The sequence below is a fragment of the Limulus polyphemus genome, unplaced genomic scaffold (assembly GCF_000517525.1).
Source record: "Limulus polyphemus unplaced genomic scaffold, Limulus_polyphemus-2.1.2 Scaffold296, whole genome shotgun sequence".
Lineage (NCBI taxonomy): Eukaryota > Metazoa > Arthropoda > Merostomata > Xiphosura > Limulidae > Limulus > Limulus polyphemus.
In genome coordinates, this window is record NW_013665906.1 from 555,618 (window position 1) to 570,888 (window position 15,271).

A 15,271-nucleotide genomic window follows, 5' to 3' on the forward strand; every position below is an offset into this window, starting at 1 on the left:
ATAACATAAAGTTTGCGAAATACGTCGAAATATGGAGGAAAGACTCTTGCCACTTTATTCCTCGGGTTTCGTTGTCAAGAACACAACGTTGTTCCAGGAAGATGGGGCATTGTGTCACACTGCTAGAAACACCCAAAAGTGGCAGGAAGAAAATGGTATCCAGAAGTTGCCCTGCCCGAGTCAATCTCCTGACATGCACCCCATCGAAAACCTTTGGGCCATACTCGATCGGCAAGTCAATAAACAACAAAAAACCAACTTTGAAGAGCGATTTACTCCAAGTTTTGCAGCAAGAGTGAGCGAACATCCCACAATCTAAAATTGACGAGATGATTCTCACGATGCCCCAAAGGATCAACGAACTCCACGAAGCGAAAGGAAGATCTACTAGATATTAATTAAATTATAAATATATCAATTCATGTGAATATGACTGAAAACTTTCATTTTTTCTGAAAAGATGGTGTCTATTTAGTTGTGACCACGCTGTGTATATACATGTATACATATATATAGTGAGTAACACATAGAATTAATTTCATGTTTAATTGTGAAAATCAGTAATCCAAAAAACAACTGACCAACGTGTGTTTCCCAAATAAACTGGTTTGTTTAGTTTGACAGTAAAAATTTATTTCCTTGTATGCAATATTAAGCAACTATCTTAAGAAATACCGAATTATCTGACACTATCAGTCGTGATTTCTGTTTCATATACAAAACAAATGGATAGCATTATAATGATAATCTGTTTACTTAGCGAGGGATTCCTTTCTTATTTAACCTTTAAACCCTCCTTTCTTTAGAACATTGAAATATAATGTTGAGCAGCAATATGTCGTACAGCTAGATAGATAGGTATGTATTTTAGTCTAATTAACGGAAGTTACATGAAAAAATTTCCAAGATTTGCTGCTTTGTCTTCACACTGAAAATAATGGATTAATATCAACAAAACGTATATAAAAACAGAAGATAGTGTCCTAGTACAAAAAATAATAGAATGTAATAACAATAATATAAACTGTTACAAATAAATGGATAGGTAATTATGGTAACTGTTCAAAAAGCATAAATCTTGACAAAGATGGTAGGTTTAAAAAAACACTAAATTTAGCTAGTTTAAATTTTAAAATGTCATTAAAAATCTAGATTTCTGGAATAAAAATGTTATTTTTTTAATATATTGTTAGCATTTAAGCTGGAAATGAGTCAGAAATAGAAAAGGATAAGTGACTAGTTATATTAAACAAGTACTACCAATGATTTGTATAACTTTAACAAAATTTAAATGATGAAGAAGTGTAAGTGGGAATCCAAGAAAAAATCACATTTTAAGTGCTGTGCCTAGTTCATGACATAGCAATTATTAAAATTCACTGCTTTTCTTCTCAAACTTTTCAATTTTACTGTGAACTTATTTCATTCGAGTTTAAAATACTTTAAGTTTTATTGTATAAAACTTGAACATTAAGAAAATATTTATAAACATGTATTTTGTTAATAAACAACAATACCAGAATATATTTTGTTTTGAAATTTTATTCTTTCAGAAACATACCTATTTTGGGCTCTCAAACGATGGTAAACGTATTTATTTATAAAACGTTAAAATCTGCTAGTTTATAATTTGTTTTCTACAGCCATAGTAATATATATTTTTATTATAACTAAACATTTTTCTAAATTTATATCTCTGTCGTCATATCAAGATGTTTCACCGTATATATTTTCGTATGAATATGAAAATTATATTGAAAATGATTGTTAATGAAATACATTATTTAGTCTTCAAAAATCATGATTTATGGATATGATTTTTTTAGTAAACTTTACTACTATATCCACAGCAAAATACCTAAATGTTTTTATATCTAACCTTTAGTCAAGTAAAAAGCAAATCGTTAAGTTTTTGTAAGTGGCAAATTTGTAAAATTTGGGGTGCTCTGTTGATAGTTACAATTAAAGTATACTTATTTCAGGATATTAAACGTTGAAAATTTGTTTTAAAACTTCCAATAAACATTTTATAAGATAATACAATAAAAATAAAGATACAAGTTTCTCATTAAAATAATTTTTTGTTAAATTAAAAGAGTTGATTTATCTTAGATATACATATGCACTATTTGTAAACGAAGTAACACTTCGGATGATAAAAATGCAATACAGTTGATTATACTTCAGACAGACAATATGTGATTGAACAGAATTTTGTAATACATTTGACATTAAAAAATATATTTCCAAAATTATATTTTTAAAACAGATACAAATGTAAAATGTACTCGTGGTGTATTTCTATACAGACTTCAAACTATTGACAATATAGATATAGATTCTTTGATTTTGTCGGTAGTCACAACGATGAAGTTAAAGTAAGTATACTCCAATTAGCTCGCTAAAGCTAGCACGTAGTTCGTTTTTTTTTGGAATACCAAACTTTTTATTTCTCAGCCTTGGAATACCAAGCTGTTCTATTTTTTAGGTTTGGAATACTAAGCTTCATTTATTTTCAGCTTTGGAATATGTACTTCACTGTTTTTGCATATATGGATTTTTTTTATTTTTGAATTAATTGTTTCAGTTAATGTTTCTATCAGTTTTTAAAAAAAATTAAAACAAACCAGATTTTTTTATTACTCGAATAAAACATTTAGTTCTAGCTTCAGCCAGCCACAACATGTTCTATTATAAAAGTTACTTAATCATTCATTACGAAATAATAAATAACATTGGGGTGTAAAATACTGAAGCAAAATATATATTGTAAGTGACTATGTTTTTAAATAAAACTTGCCAAGTATTTAAATCGATAGCAATATCTCAATCCACAGGCTTAACTAATCAATGGAATATTAACATATATAAAATAAGTATCAACAAAACGTGATTTTAAAAGTTAGACTCAAAGAGAAGAATTATTGTTAAACTATTCTTTTTAAATTTATCAAACATGAGATAGATTTCATGATTTTAATGTTTTAACAAGACATTTTTTGGCTTACTTAAAATGGCAATATTTTTGTAAATACAATGTGATTATTTGAATGCAGAACATATTTAAAATACGCAGTAAGTAACTGATACGATTTTCACTAAAAAGAAACGACTTTGTTTCATTGTAATATATGAGACGTATTTTTCAAAGAAATGAGCTCATGATTCAGTATTCAAACAACAGTCTTACATATACCTTGCATCATGAAATGTGATAAATGAAAAATCTACACTCAAACATTTTAAGAAGTATTCCGATTAACACACTGTTTATATGCAAAGGCTACGAAGTAAATTATATAACGAGATTTAAAACATTGATATCAGAGCATACCAGTCTTCATTTCTAATCTGGCTCATTATTTTCACTTTCTCTGTCTCACATCCTTGCTCTTGACGTTGTCTGGCACAGTTTTGCTATATTTTAGAGGGAAAATATATAATATATTGATTAAAAGTATTTACTTGATAATAATAAGTGTACTGATTTCTCCAAAACTGTAAAATTTGTGGGTTTTGAGAAAAGTAATAATAACTTTTGACGGTATTTCTCCATCACTGCAGTAAAATGACGAAATTAAGAAAATATTTCTATAATTATATGTTAACGTTCAAGACTGAAGATGTACTATAATCTTAGAACAAAAGGCATACATGAAAAGCAATAAATAACACCTTTCACTGGTAGCAATGATACGTTTGTACCTGGATATTAAATTTTACGTTTTTGGGTTGATTAGGCAAATGATAAAGTTATCAAGTGTTAATATATTCAGAGAAACAGAGCTTATAATACACGTACGCGAAAAGAAGAAATCAGAAAATATTGTAGGATTAAAAAAATGTTTAAACAGTATTTTACAGAAGATAATTTTATTATGACGTTTGATCCAACACACTTTGTCATGGCGTCAAGTAACTGATCCCAATAGTCAGAGTGATTATGGTTGACATAACTTCTTGACGAGCTTCCGTTATCGATAAAAAGATGACTAATAATTTAAATAGTGCGTAATAACAATATCAATCCAATAATGGTAACAAAACTCTCACAAAATAAGGCAAATCACGTTGTGAAGATAATGAAACAGGAAGATAAATGAGTATTTAAAAATGGTGGAAACATTTCAGAAAATATAATATCAAAATAAATTCAAGTATATATAAACAGTTATAATTTATACATTATGCTCATCAAAAGGCAAAAACACTGTCACAAAATGAACTCAATATAGATGTTTTTGTGTTTCACATGTAAATAGTTGTAAGTTCACCGTTTGGATTAAGTAAACAAATTAAGTTAGAAAATAGATCAACTTGGATGGTCATTACCATTAACACTGGTGTTGATTTGGTAGTAGTAGTGTCGTGGGTACCAAAAATGCCTTGAAACGGGTTTGTCAAGGTTAGTTTCTTTAATGGCTATGATGTGTTTCCAAGTTATTTCAGTTAAAATGCCTTGAAACGGGTTTGTCAAGGTTAGTTTCTTTAATGGCTATGATGTGTTTCCAAGTTATTTCAGTTAAAATGCGAATTCTACCTGTTTCTTCTATGATAGAGTTGATATAGATCATATGATAAATTACTGCCCTTAAAACACAGGGAAAGTTACAATTTCTGTCGTAAATCATATGTGGAGTACATACTAAAGTGTATTTGATACTTAGGGGTAGTAGCAGTTAGGGGGTAATCCTGCATCAAAAGGATGCCACCGCCTGGGGTTACACAACTTTTACTTAGACAAAGGATGCGCCTGAGAGTTACATAACTGTTACGTAATCTCTAAATTATGCTGGTTTCCAAGAGTTACATAATAGGCAGCAGATGGCGCTATTGTCTTAGAGTCATAAGTCTACGATGCGGCACCAGATGGCACGTTAGTATGATGAGCGCGCATATTGTTAACAAGCGAACCACCAAAGGTGATGAAGACCAAAGTGTCTCAATTTTAGTGTAAAAATCAAAGTATTAAAACTAATAATTTAATTAATTTCAATAACTTAGTCTTTACAATTGTCAGTACTGAAAAGTTTTATCACAACTATACTTTTCCTTTACTGGCGAAAACATGGTCGTGAATAAATGATGTATTTGTGAAACATACAATTTTCTTGTTTTTCCGCAATTCTGTAAAGTTATTTACCTTTTAAATAGTGTGAATATAGTTTTGTCAATTATTTGAGTAGTAATGATCCTTGAGATAGCAAAATATTGAGCTCAACTCGTGTGATGTTAGAAAGACACGAGGTGCTCCGTGTTTCAATTAAGTTGAAATTGTCACAATTCAGAATATGTATAAAAACGGACAAGGTTTAATGGAAAGAAATTGTTTTAAGACTAGAACAACTTTGTTGCAGATTGAGGACAACTTTACTGCTCAGTGATACATTGACAAAGTCCTTCAGCCAACAGTTGTTCGTTCCTGAAAGCTAATTCTGATTTGTCAATATTCCAGCAGGACATTGCAAGACCACACAGTGCTAGAATTACAATGGCACGACTTCAAGAAAACAATGTCGACTTCTTGTCATTGCCAGGTTTTTCCCCTGAGCTGAGTCCAGTAAAACATCTGTGAGACCAACTCTCCATTGCCGTCAAGAGGAGACAACCACCACCAGCCAACCTTCGGCAGTTGGCTAAAGCTTTAAGGAACATTCCACAGCAGTCATTCCAAATGCTGATCAGGTCTATGCGTCAATGCTACCAGGATTGTATTGAAACTCAGGGAGGTCACACCTGGTACTAACTTTTTAATGTTATAATTTTTACATTATGTCACGTTTCGTACTGAAAACATATCATGGTTCTTTGTCTTGCAGTTTTGTTCACATTTTCTGTGATTTTGTTTGATAATTACGTTTCATATATTTGATTAAATCGATTAGACCCGAGTGTTGCGTTTCTTTTGTGCATCAGTATAGTTGGATCTTCACTCTCCTGTCCATTCGAAAAACGCCAAAATAAGATGCAAGACAACAGTGCAGTTTAGTTATAGTCATATACTTAATTAGACAGGTTATGAGAACACTGATATAGTTGCTGTTTAATTTATTATTATACTCGAAAATGCCACATTTGTTCAGAAAACGGTATTATAACAGATTTTGACTCATCTACAACCTACAACAAGTGTTAAAAGTGCTACAAAGATATTATCATAGTTGATATTAACTTACCTATCTCTTCAGAAGAACACATTTACATGCTAAAGCAACATCAGTATATCTTGTATTGATTCACTCATCTACTACTATTTTACAACTCTAAAAACAGTTTAATAGGTTAAATAACCCATGTACTCAAAAAAATGCAAAGAAAGCCACAAAAATGTTTTAATAAGTGATGCTGTCTTGTGATTCACAAGGGATAGATCTATAAAAGCTAACAGGAAATCATCATAGCCTTCCTTGACTTATGTATCAACTAAAAAAGTAAACTTAAAAAGGTTATTGAAACATTGGTATCGTCAACTTCAACTTATTTACTGAAAAGAATAATTAATCAGTTAACAATGAAAGTGCATGGTATAGCTGATTTTAGGAAGTCATTAATAGAGATGATGTTGATGCACCTGCTTATTAAAAACAATTAACCAGACTACAATAGAAGTCATACACCCAGTAGTCACTAAACCTTAAATACATTTCAATTCTAAAAACACTGTATATTGTGCTAGAACGTTGCCAGTGAAAGCTGTTACCATAGATGGCAACAAATATTGATACTATGGACACTAAAGTTGGGGAACATTTGAACATTACTATGACACAATGAAGGAAGTTCAAGCTGATGATGTTAGTATCGTGTATGAGACCTACTGTGCTAGAAAAAGGAATGATTGCGAGTGTGCAAGCAAACTGTGGATGGTGCTACCCATATCGTTCCATTTAAAATCAGTTTGGCACATCTATCTTTGTGGCATAGACTCAACAGTATGGTTTGAGACATTGAGGACTAAACCTGTTTTACAAGTATTGGCAGAAGATTATTGTAACAAATATATGAACTCATTCTAAATATGCTAAAGTGACCTGATATCCAGTGGTTGTGCTTGTCAAAGGACATGGACGAAACTTATTTTCTCTTCCAACAAGTTTTGATCAATATGAGTGGAGTGGAAATACAGCAATGTGGGTTAAACATTGTTGGCAACAGTGTTAAGGTAAACTATGGAAGTTACTCATCCTTGGAAATACAGCAATGTGGGTTAAACATTGTTGGCAACAGAGTTAAGGTAAACTATGGAAGTTACTCATCCTTGGAAATACAGCAATGTGGGTTAAACATTGTTGGCAACAGTGTTAAGGTAAACTATGGAAGTTACTCATCCTTAAAGAAAAATCAGAAACAAAGTTTTTGAAATGTGAACATACTGGACACCCAAATATAACCTCTAGCAGTTTGCCTTGACAAAGCAACACTAGTACGATCAAATGTCTCATGTATTTTCTTTAATTTTTACTATACCACCAGCACAGGAAATGGTGAAACATGGTTATCATCATATAAACTCACAATGTTTAAACACCACTTAAACTGTGCTTTTATGTTAACATTTGAGATGAGGGATGTTGAAAGTGGTTGTTGGTTAGAGATTTTAAACAAAGCTGCATAAAAGTTACCCGTGCACAACTGTCCTTGAATTTGTACTGATAAACTAGAGGGAAGAAAGCTAGTCAATAGCACCCAGTGCTATCATGTTGGATTACTCCTATCTGTCAAATATTGGGATTTTACCGTTACACTCTTACAATACATTCATGGCTCCAAGGCGCGGAACAAGTTTCTACAGCAATAGGAAGCGAATCAAGAATCAACAGGTTCATGTTTCAGCGCGCTTACCTATAGACAACCCCCAGTCCTGGTCGATATCTGACCAATGTTGAATTAATTATTCCATTAGGACACAATCTGTCGTTTATATAGCGTGTTCAATCATGTTTTCCTTCAATATATCACCAGCAATTAGTGGCCACATTTTTTCCCTCCTGTAAACGTATTCCATCTAGATTTCCACTGTTGATAGATTGGTTGCATTCACTGGTCGATGATTTAAGCAATATGTTCATAATGAAACAAAGGCGAGAGTGGGCAGAAACTGCCTTTCATAAATAGCAGAATTTTAATGAAAGGGTTTCAATAAAGATAACTAGGGTTGTGACGTTTCAGAAATCTTCCATCTTCAGTTCGGAATAATAACTGGTTGAACTTTATACATAAGGCATTTCGTGAGGCTTGGTTCGTGGTAATGGAATCTCACTGGTTAATTGGGTGTTCTTTTTTACATTGCTTGATGAGGTAATTCTGTTTTTGATGTGAGTGATAGGTGTGGCTCTGATTATCTTGAACTTTCTGGCTATGCGTTAGATTTTTTCGCTAATATTCTGATATAAAGGAGATAAATAACTGTGACAGGAGTGTTCTTAATTTTTTGTCATTTTATTTTGTATATGTTTATTTCACTATAGTAATGTTATTTTATGGAGCTAGTCCGACAAATGTTGTCACATAAAAAGAAAATATTATAAAGATTATTTTATAATCTTATGTCATATTTACGGCATTGACGTAAAATGTTGGAAATCATTATATTCTAGTTTAGGGATTAGTAGTTACGATTCAAAAAGAATTTGATATCTTACATTTTGAAACTATAATAAACATTATATAATAATAAAATATTGTAGTAAATGAAAAAGGTCTCGAAATTTATATTAAATTTGAATAGAAGCTAATGATTATTTATATCCATAAACGGCGAAACCGTCCGGGTCTGTGGGCCCCAGCCCCGTTAATAATCTTCAAATACAGAGCAAACGGTCCTTAAAAGCCTAAACGTTTAAAACTGAAAACTAAATTTTTAGTTTATGAGGTTTTTATAACAAAAAATATTATTCGTTAAAATATTTTACAAAACATATAACTAAATACATAAAGCTGTTTGTTCAGTGAATCGGGCCCGGTCAATAATTTACATCTTCCGCATTCTATGTTTTTGTTTAAGTAAACTCGACGAACTGATCATCATATACGGTACCGGTATAAATATTAATATCAAGATTAATCGAAATTAATCAAGTCAACAATCAGTTTGTGAGTTGAACACTTAAACTGATAAACTGTTTATTTAAATTTTTGATCAGATGCATAGCTTAATTGCCAATTTAATAGATTATTGTTTATCATTACATAATTTGTCTGTCTTTAACAGGCCACTTAGATCCGCATGTTCTTTGCAAAAAATTGTCTTTTCTTAACTGTTTCCATACAGTAAGTTGTTTTGCTATGCTTAACATTAAAAAAATATCTTAAATTAAAAAGTCAGTTAATGTTCACCGCTGTGTGGCTACTGAGCATGAAGTACCTCTTCCACTAGACTATCTTAGTATTCCAGCTCTGTAGCTCATACTCTGCTTTTTACTATCTATAACTCTAGACTGGGTCTAGCTTTCTAGTTTGTATGCCGCTTGTTTCTATCTATAACTCTGGAGTGGGTCTAGCTCTGAAGCTCGTACCCTGCGTGTTTCTATCTATAACTCTGGAGTGGGTCTAGCTCTGTAGCTCGTACCCTGCGTGTTTCTATCTATAACTCTGGAGTGGGTCTAGCTCTGTAGCTCGTACCCTGCTTGTTTCTATCTATAACTCTGGAGTGGGTCTAGCTCTGTAGCTCGTACCCTGCGTGTTTCTATCTATAACTCTGGAGTGGGTCTAGCTCTGTAGCTCGTACCCAGCGCGTGTTTCTATCCAAAGCTTTGGCTTGGGTCTAGCTCTGTAGCTCGTACCCAGCGTGTTTCTATCCAAAGCTTTGGCTTGGGTGTACTGTATAAATTGTTTATTTCATACTTACCTAACTTTGATTCCAGCAGAAACATCAGGTTTCACTCTTTTCTTTTCATAAAAAAAGATGATACCACACAAAATGGCTACTTCTAGACAGATCCCTAGAAAAGGCCACAAAGCTGCCAGTTTGTCTGAAAGTAAAACAAGTGCATTGTTGAGCTAAATAATTATACAACCTTACTGCGAAAACCTTTATTGGAAAAATAAAAACAAAATCAAACAGTTTGAAGAATTTCAAAATAATTAATATTGCACATAAGTTCTAAAACCTACCTTTACATTTTATCTTTTCAATAAAATAAACTTGAAAGAAAACAAATGGCCAACAGTCCTACAAAGAATATAAACATCATAAATAATCTAGCTTATTTAATTATCCATTGAAAAATAATTTGTCACAGAGAACAGGCCAGAAAGACACAAATTTGACGAATAACAAGAAATTATGATATGTAGTTTTTTATTCTCAGAAGATCAACTGCTTAAAAATTCTGCCACAAATGTTTTGTATTTAATAAACTGTATAATCAAGAAATATGTCATAATAATGAGATTAATTGTAGTGATGTCTTAGGTGCCGTGCTGCCTTGGAAGTTTTCATTCGTCGTCAATTGCTAGTTCTTATGGCCAGGTTTACCTTGTAATAAGCTTGTACGAAGAACAACATGGTCAACCTTTAGGTATATATATATTGAAAAACTTTCAACAGATCCTGCACTGTACGTGTACAGTGGTTTCCATGACCACTTTTGATGAAACCAAACTCAAAAAAGATTGTTTGAGGATACATTAAAGGACCTGACAGATATGTAGTCGAATGGGATTGATGTGATTCCATTTCTTTAGTCCTCTCTCCCTTAGAAACAGTTGTTGATTTCGAGGAGTAGTTGGAAGTTTGTGAGTGATCATTCATCAACTTCAAGTCCTTGTTTACTATTTTGTTAATGGCACTAGCTGATCTGCATAGCGGTTTGGATCGAAGGGTTCTTTTCGTGATCATAACCTTCACTTTGCCAATGTTTCGGATTCACTTAAGGCGAAAGATAGAAGCAGGTTGTTGCCATAAACATTCCGCGTACAAGTTCTTCTTTTACGAATAATATTCAAGGGTCCCTGTTTAAATGCCGTACCCTTTAGCATTTAAAAACCTTGCTATATTGATATTCTTCTTCTGAAAGATTGGGACGTATTCCAGCCATAAGTTAGTCCGTGGTAGCATTTATCTGTTGAATAGTCGTAAATTTGCCGTATATAAAAAATAAAGTGCTAAACATAAAGTCTTTTGTGCCTCAACTCGCATCTGTGGATACACAAGCCACGTATTAGCATATACAAATTGTTCAAATAAAATGTGGTTGAATTTGTAAAAGATTCATGCGGCAATTTACAAAAGTCAGATTTATCAAAATTACATATTCGGCAATGTTGTAGAAAACATGAACAATTTGTTTTTTATTCCTGGTTCTCTCTCTTTTCTAATAGGTAAACAATATTTGTAAGTATTTACTGTGAAACATTTACAAAGCTTAGAAAAAATTATATTTAAGATATATCAGTTTTACTGTGATCGGCAAATATAGGGTTGGAATTTGAAATAAAGACCTAGAGATTTTTTATTTGTTCAATTTCGCACAAAGCTATCCTAGATAGACTAAAGGGAAGGCAGATAGTTAACATCATCCGCCAGCAATTCTTGGACTACTTTTGATCATCGAATAGTGGGAGTGACAATCACATTATAACGCTCTCATGGCTATAGGAGATGAATTTCCATCCCGTTACCCGCAGATTTTGATTTGAGCGTCTTAACCACCAAACTATGAAGAGCAAAGTTAAAGAAAGTGAATATTTAGTTTTAGTTAGTCTACCCTTAAAAGTCACGAATTTCTTAATCAAAGTTATCAAAAACAAGATACAAATTGAAATATTGAAGAAATAACAATTTGTCTATTTTGAATGTTTAATTAATGTTGTTAAATAAAAATAGTTACTTGACTGGAAAATCACAGTTAATATTTACTAAATACACAGCTAAATAGTTAGTGAACAAATAAATATTTATATTTGTTGATAAATTTATTAAAGAGGGTAGTTGTTATGAGACAAACGTATAACAATTTATTTCTCGTAAAAGTGTAACTAAAATGTTATTAAAAAAATAATAAAACAAGTTATCTGTGCCTGTTAATATCATAATTGCTTGTAAGGGAAACTATAGAAATACATTTATCTATTAAATACATACATAGAGAGTTTGGAACACATAAATAACATTTGAGTTTTATTAAACATAAAGATAAGATATTGATAAACAAACAAACTCCTTTTTTAAAAAATACCATGAATAAAACAACTTCTAATTCAAGTTATAATAGTACAGAGCAAGTTATATATATTAGTGTTAACTTAAATCAATAAATTATTAATCTTTATTGTATACATAGTTCAAGTGTTATCGAGCCACTTGATAAACTATCAAAAATATAGCCAAAGTCTTAACTATATTTAACATATACCTACCATTCCGAACGTGGTATACCTATCTTAAATATCTTTCAACAAGTACAAGTATCAGCTCAATATCCCAAAATGTATTAAATTAGTTTAATAAAATGGCCAGGTTTGATCTAATGATTAATGTAACAGGCTGTGGATCGGAAGTTTCGAGACGTTTGATACCGTTATAGTAATTAATCCAGCTATTCGGTTGAAGTAGCCGCATATTAGTCGACGGGTGCTCATGACTGGATTCCGTCTCTCTGGTCGACAGTTCTAAATTTAAATGGCTAAGCCTGATTTACTGTTCTCTGACCTGACCGTCCAATCCATGTGTCACATAGGGAACTGGATAATACATTAATATATATCTTAATTTTGTCCTCTCTGGTTTTCACAAAACTGGAATTAAACTATTGACTAAACCTGTTTAATTCTTCCTATTTAATGCGGCCGGCATGGCCAGGTGGTTAGGGTGCTCGACTCGCAATCTGTGGGTCGCGGGTTTGAATCCCTGTCACATCAAACATGCTCGCCCTTTCAGCCTTGGGGGCGTTATAATGTGACGGTTAATCCCACTATTCGTTGGCAAAAGAGTAGCTCAAGAGTTGGCGGTGTGTGGTGATGACTAACTTTCAAAATTTAAACTTGTATATGCTTCATTGAATTTATAACTTATAGTATTGTTCTTGTTCCTTTTAGAAATTTTTTCATGTTTAGGTTTGTTATATGTATTTCATTATTAATATTTTTCTTTTGTTAATTTGGAACTGCGTTTTTAAAGCCTTACTTGGTGCGAGTGCTGGGAAGAGATATATTATATTCTTCATATTTATTTCAACACTACTGCAAGCCTTATATACTAAAAAGGGTACCTAGAGAAAAGGAGGAAATATTCGACCAGGAGAACATCAGTGTGAAACAACAAAGATATAACATAAATGGCAAGAGAAAAAATGACCATAGGGAAATAGGAATATATATTATGATATCTATGCTACGGTAGTAGAAGTTATGGAAAGCCCGAAACCTCCAGGTTGGTAACAAAAAATAATCTTCATATTTTAAGTGATTTTTATATTTTAAGATCTGTGCAAGAACTCAGCTAACAGATGTTTTCGCATATAAAAGCTATCTTCATACAGTAACACTAGTATTGAGACTGTATCATCGCCAGGGTTATGTATGTTTGGAAACACTAGTATTGAGACTGAATAATCGCCAGGGTTATGTATGTTTGGAAACACTAGTATTGAGACTGAATCATCGCCAGGGTTATGTATGTTTGGGGACACTAGTATTGAGACTGAATCATCGCCAGGGTTATGTATGTTTGGGGACACTAGTATTGAGACTGAATCATCGCCAGAGTTACGTATGTTTGGAAACACTAGTATTGAGACTGAATCATCGCCAGGGTTATGTATGTTTGGGGACACTAGTAATGAGACTGAATCATCGCCAGAGTTATGTATGTTTGGGGACACTAGTATTGAGACTGAATCATCGCCAGGGTTATGTATGTTTGGGGACACTAGTAATGAGACTGAATCATCGCCAATATTATGTATGTTTGGAAACACTAGTATTGAGACTGAATCATCGCCAGAGTTATGTATGTTTAGGGACACTAGTATTGAAACTGAATCATCGCCAGGGTTATGTATGTTTGGGGAGTTGTTGATTATAAAGCATTACTGGAAAGTACACAGCAAGTGATAAGAAAGCACCTTTATCTGATTGAAGATTTTTGTCATCTAAATACAGTTAACTGTCCTTATAGATTTGTATCAGAATTCACACAATACTGCACAAACAAATTCATAAATTCCATAAAACAAAAAATATCCCAATATAAAAAAAGAGCTGTAATATATATAGTAAACAATTTAGAAATAAGTACCTTTGACCCGGACATATATGGTGCTCCTGACTCTGTTCACTTCATTGGAAGCTTCACAAGAATAATATGCTCGGTCATCAAATTCAACTTCTTGTATAGTCAATATGTCATTCAAGTGAATGTCACTGGACTCCAACATGATGCGAACATCTGAGCCATTGATTAGGACACCGTCTGGAACGGAGAGTACCATAATGAACATATGAAAAAAAAAAAAGAGTTTCCTATAGTGTGTTAACTACAATTTAACATTATTAAAAGCTGGTTGATATGAACGCTATTGTAAAATCAGCTTTCTCTATCTACTTGGGAAGTTTTCAAACCTCATTTTACCCCGACGCACGCTTACAATCTTTGTTACTATTTTAGACATGTAAACCTTATTGTGTAATTATCTTTATATTTTTCTACTGACAATTCTGTGGCACATAACTTACAAATATTCCTACTGAAATATGCGACCACAAGTAATATGCAAAACTGAAACAAAAACACTTTCTTATCTTAGAATGAAATGTATATTGATTTTAAAATACTTCAGTTATAACTCTTGTTTTCATTACCGGAGTTTGCTTCACCACTGAGAAAAAGTATTGAAATGAAAGTCCATGACTTTCTATGACAAAAATAGAAGTTCAAAATTACAAGTCCTTAGATATCTTGATATATTCAATTGATGTTTTGATGTTTGTTTGTTTAAACACAAAGTTACAAATGTACTATCTGCATTGTGTCGCCACGCGATTAACTTGATGTAGATCAGACTTAAAAAACCGATTCATTTCTTAACTTCCTTTTTTTATATACCCAAATTTACTACTTTTTTTTACATGTAGAACTCAAATATAAATAATATTTTAAATATCTTAAGAAATGCTTATTAACATTTGGATGTATTTATATTCAAATAGTTTTCAAATTTTCAAATATCAATTGATTGTTTTGTTTGTAAAATATATATACCTTAACAGAATCACAAGATTATTATCAACTATTCAAAACTGGAATACGTGTGTAGTATGCAGTTTTTTT

The 15,271-nt window shown here is 32.2% G+C and overlaps 1 protein-coding gene across 1 annotated transcript in view; it reads right to left on the minus strand.

Annotated features, from left to right (window-relative positions):
• Nucleotides 1-1,630: 1,630 nt before the first annotated feature.
• The window catches only part of LOC106457148 (hemicentin-1-like), a 142,629-nt gene continuing 128,988 nt past the window's right edge, over nt 1,631-15,271 (minus strand). Inside the window, exons 11-13 of the mRNA XM_022382959.1 lie at nt 14,240-14,413; nt 9,848-9,971; nt 1,631-3,417 (exon numbers count right to left, since the gene is read on the minus strand). Of these exons, the coding sequence (XP_022238667.1) occupies nt 3,366-3,417; nt 9,848-9,971; nt 14,240-14,413 (350 nt within the window). The 3' untranslated portion in view covers nt 1,631-3,365. The remainder of the gene's footprint in view (nt 3,418-9,847; nt 9,972-14,239; nt 14,414-15,271) is intronic.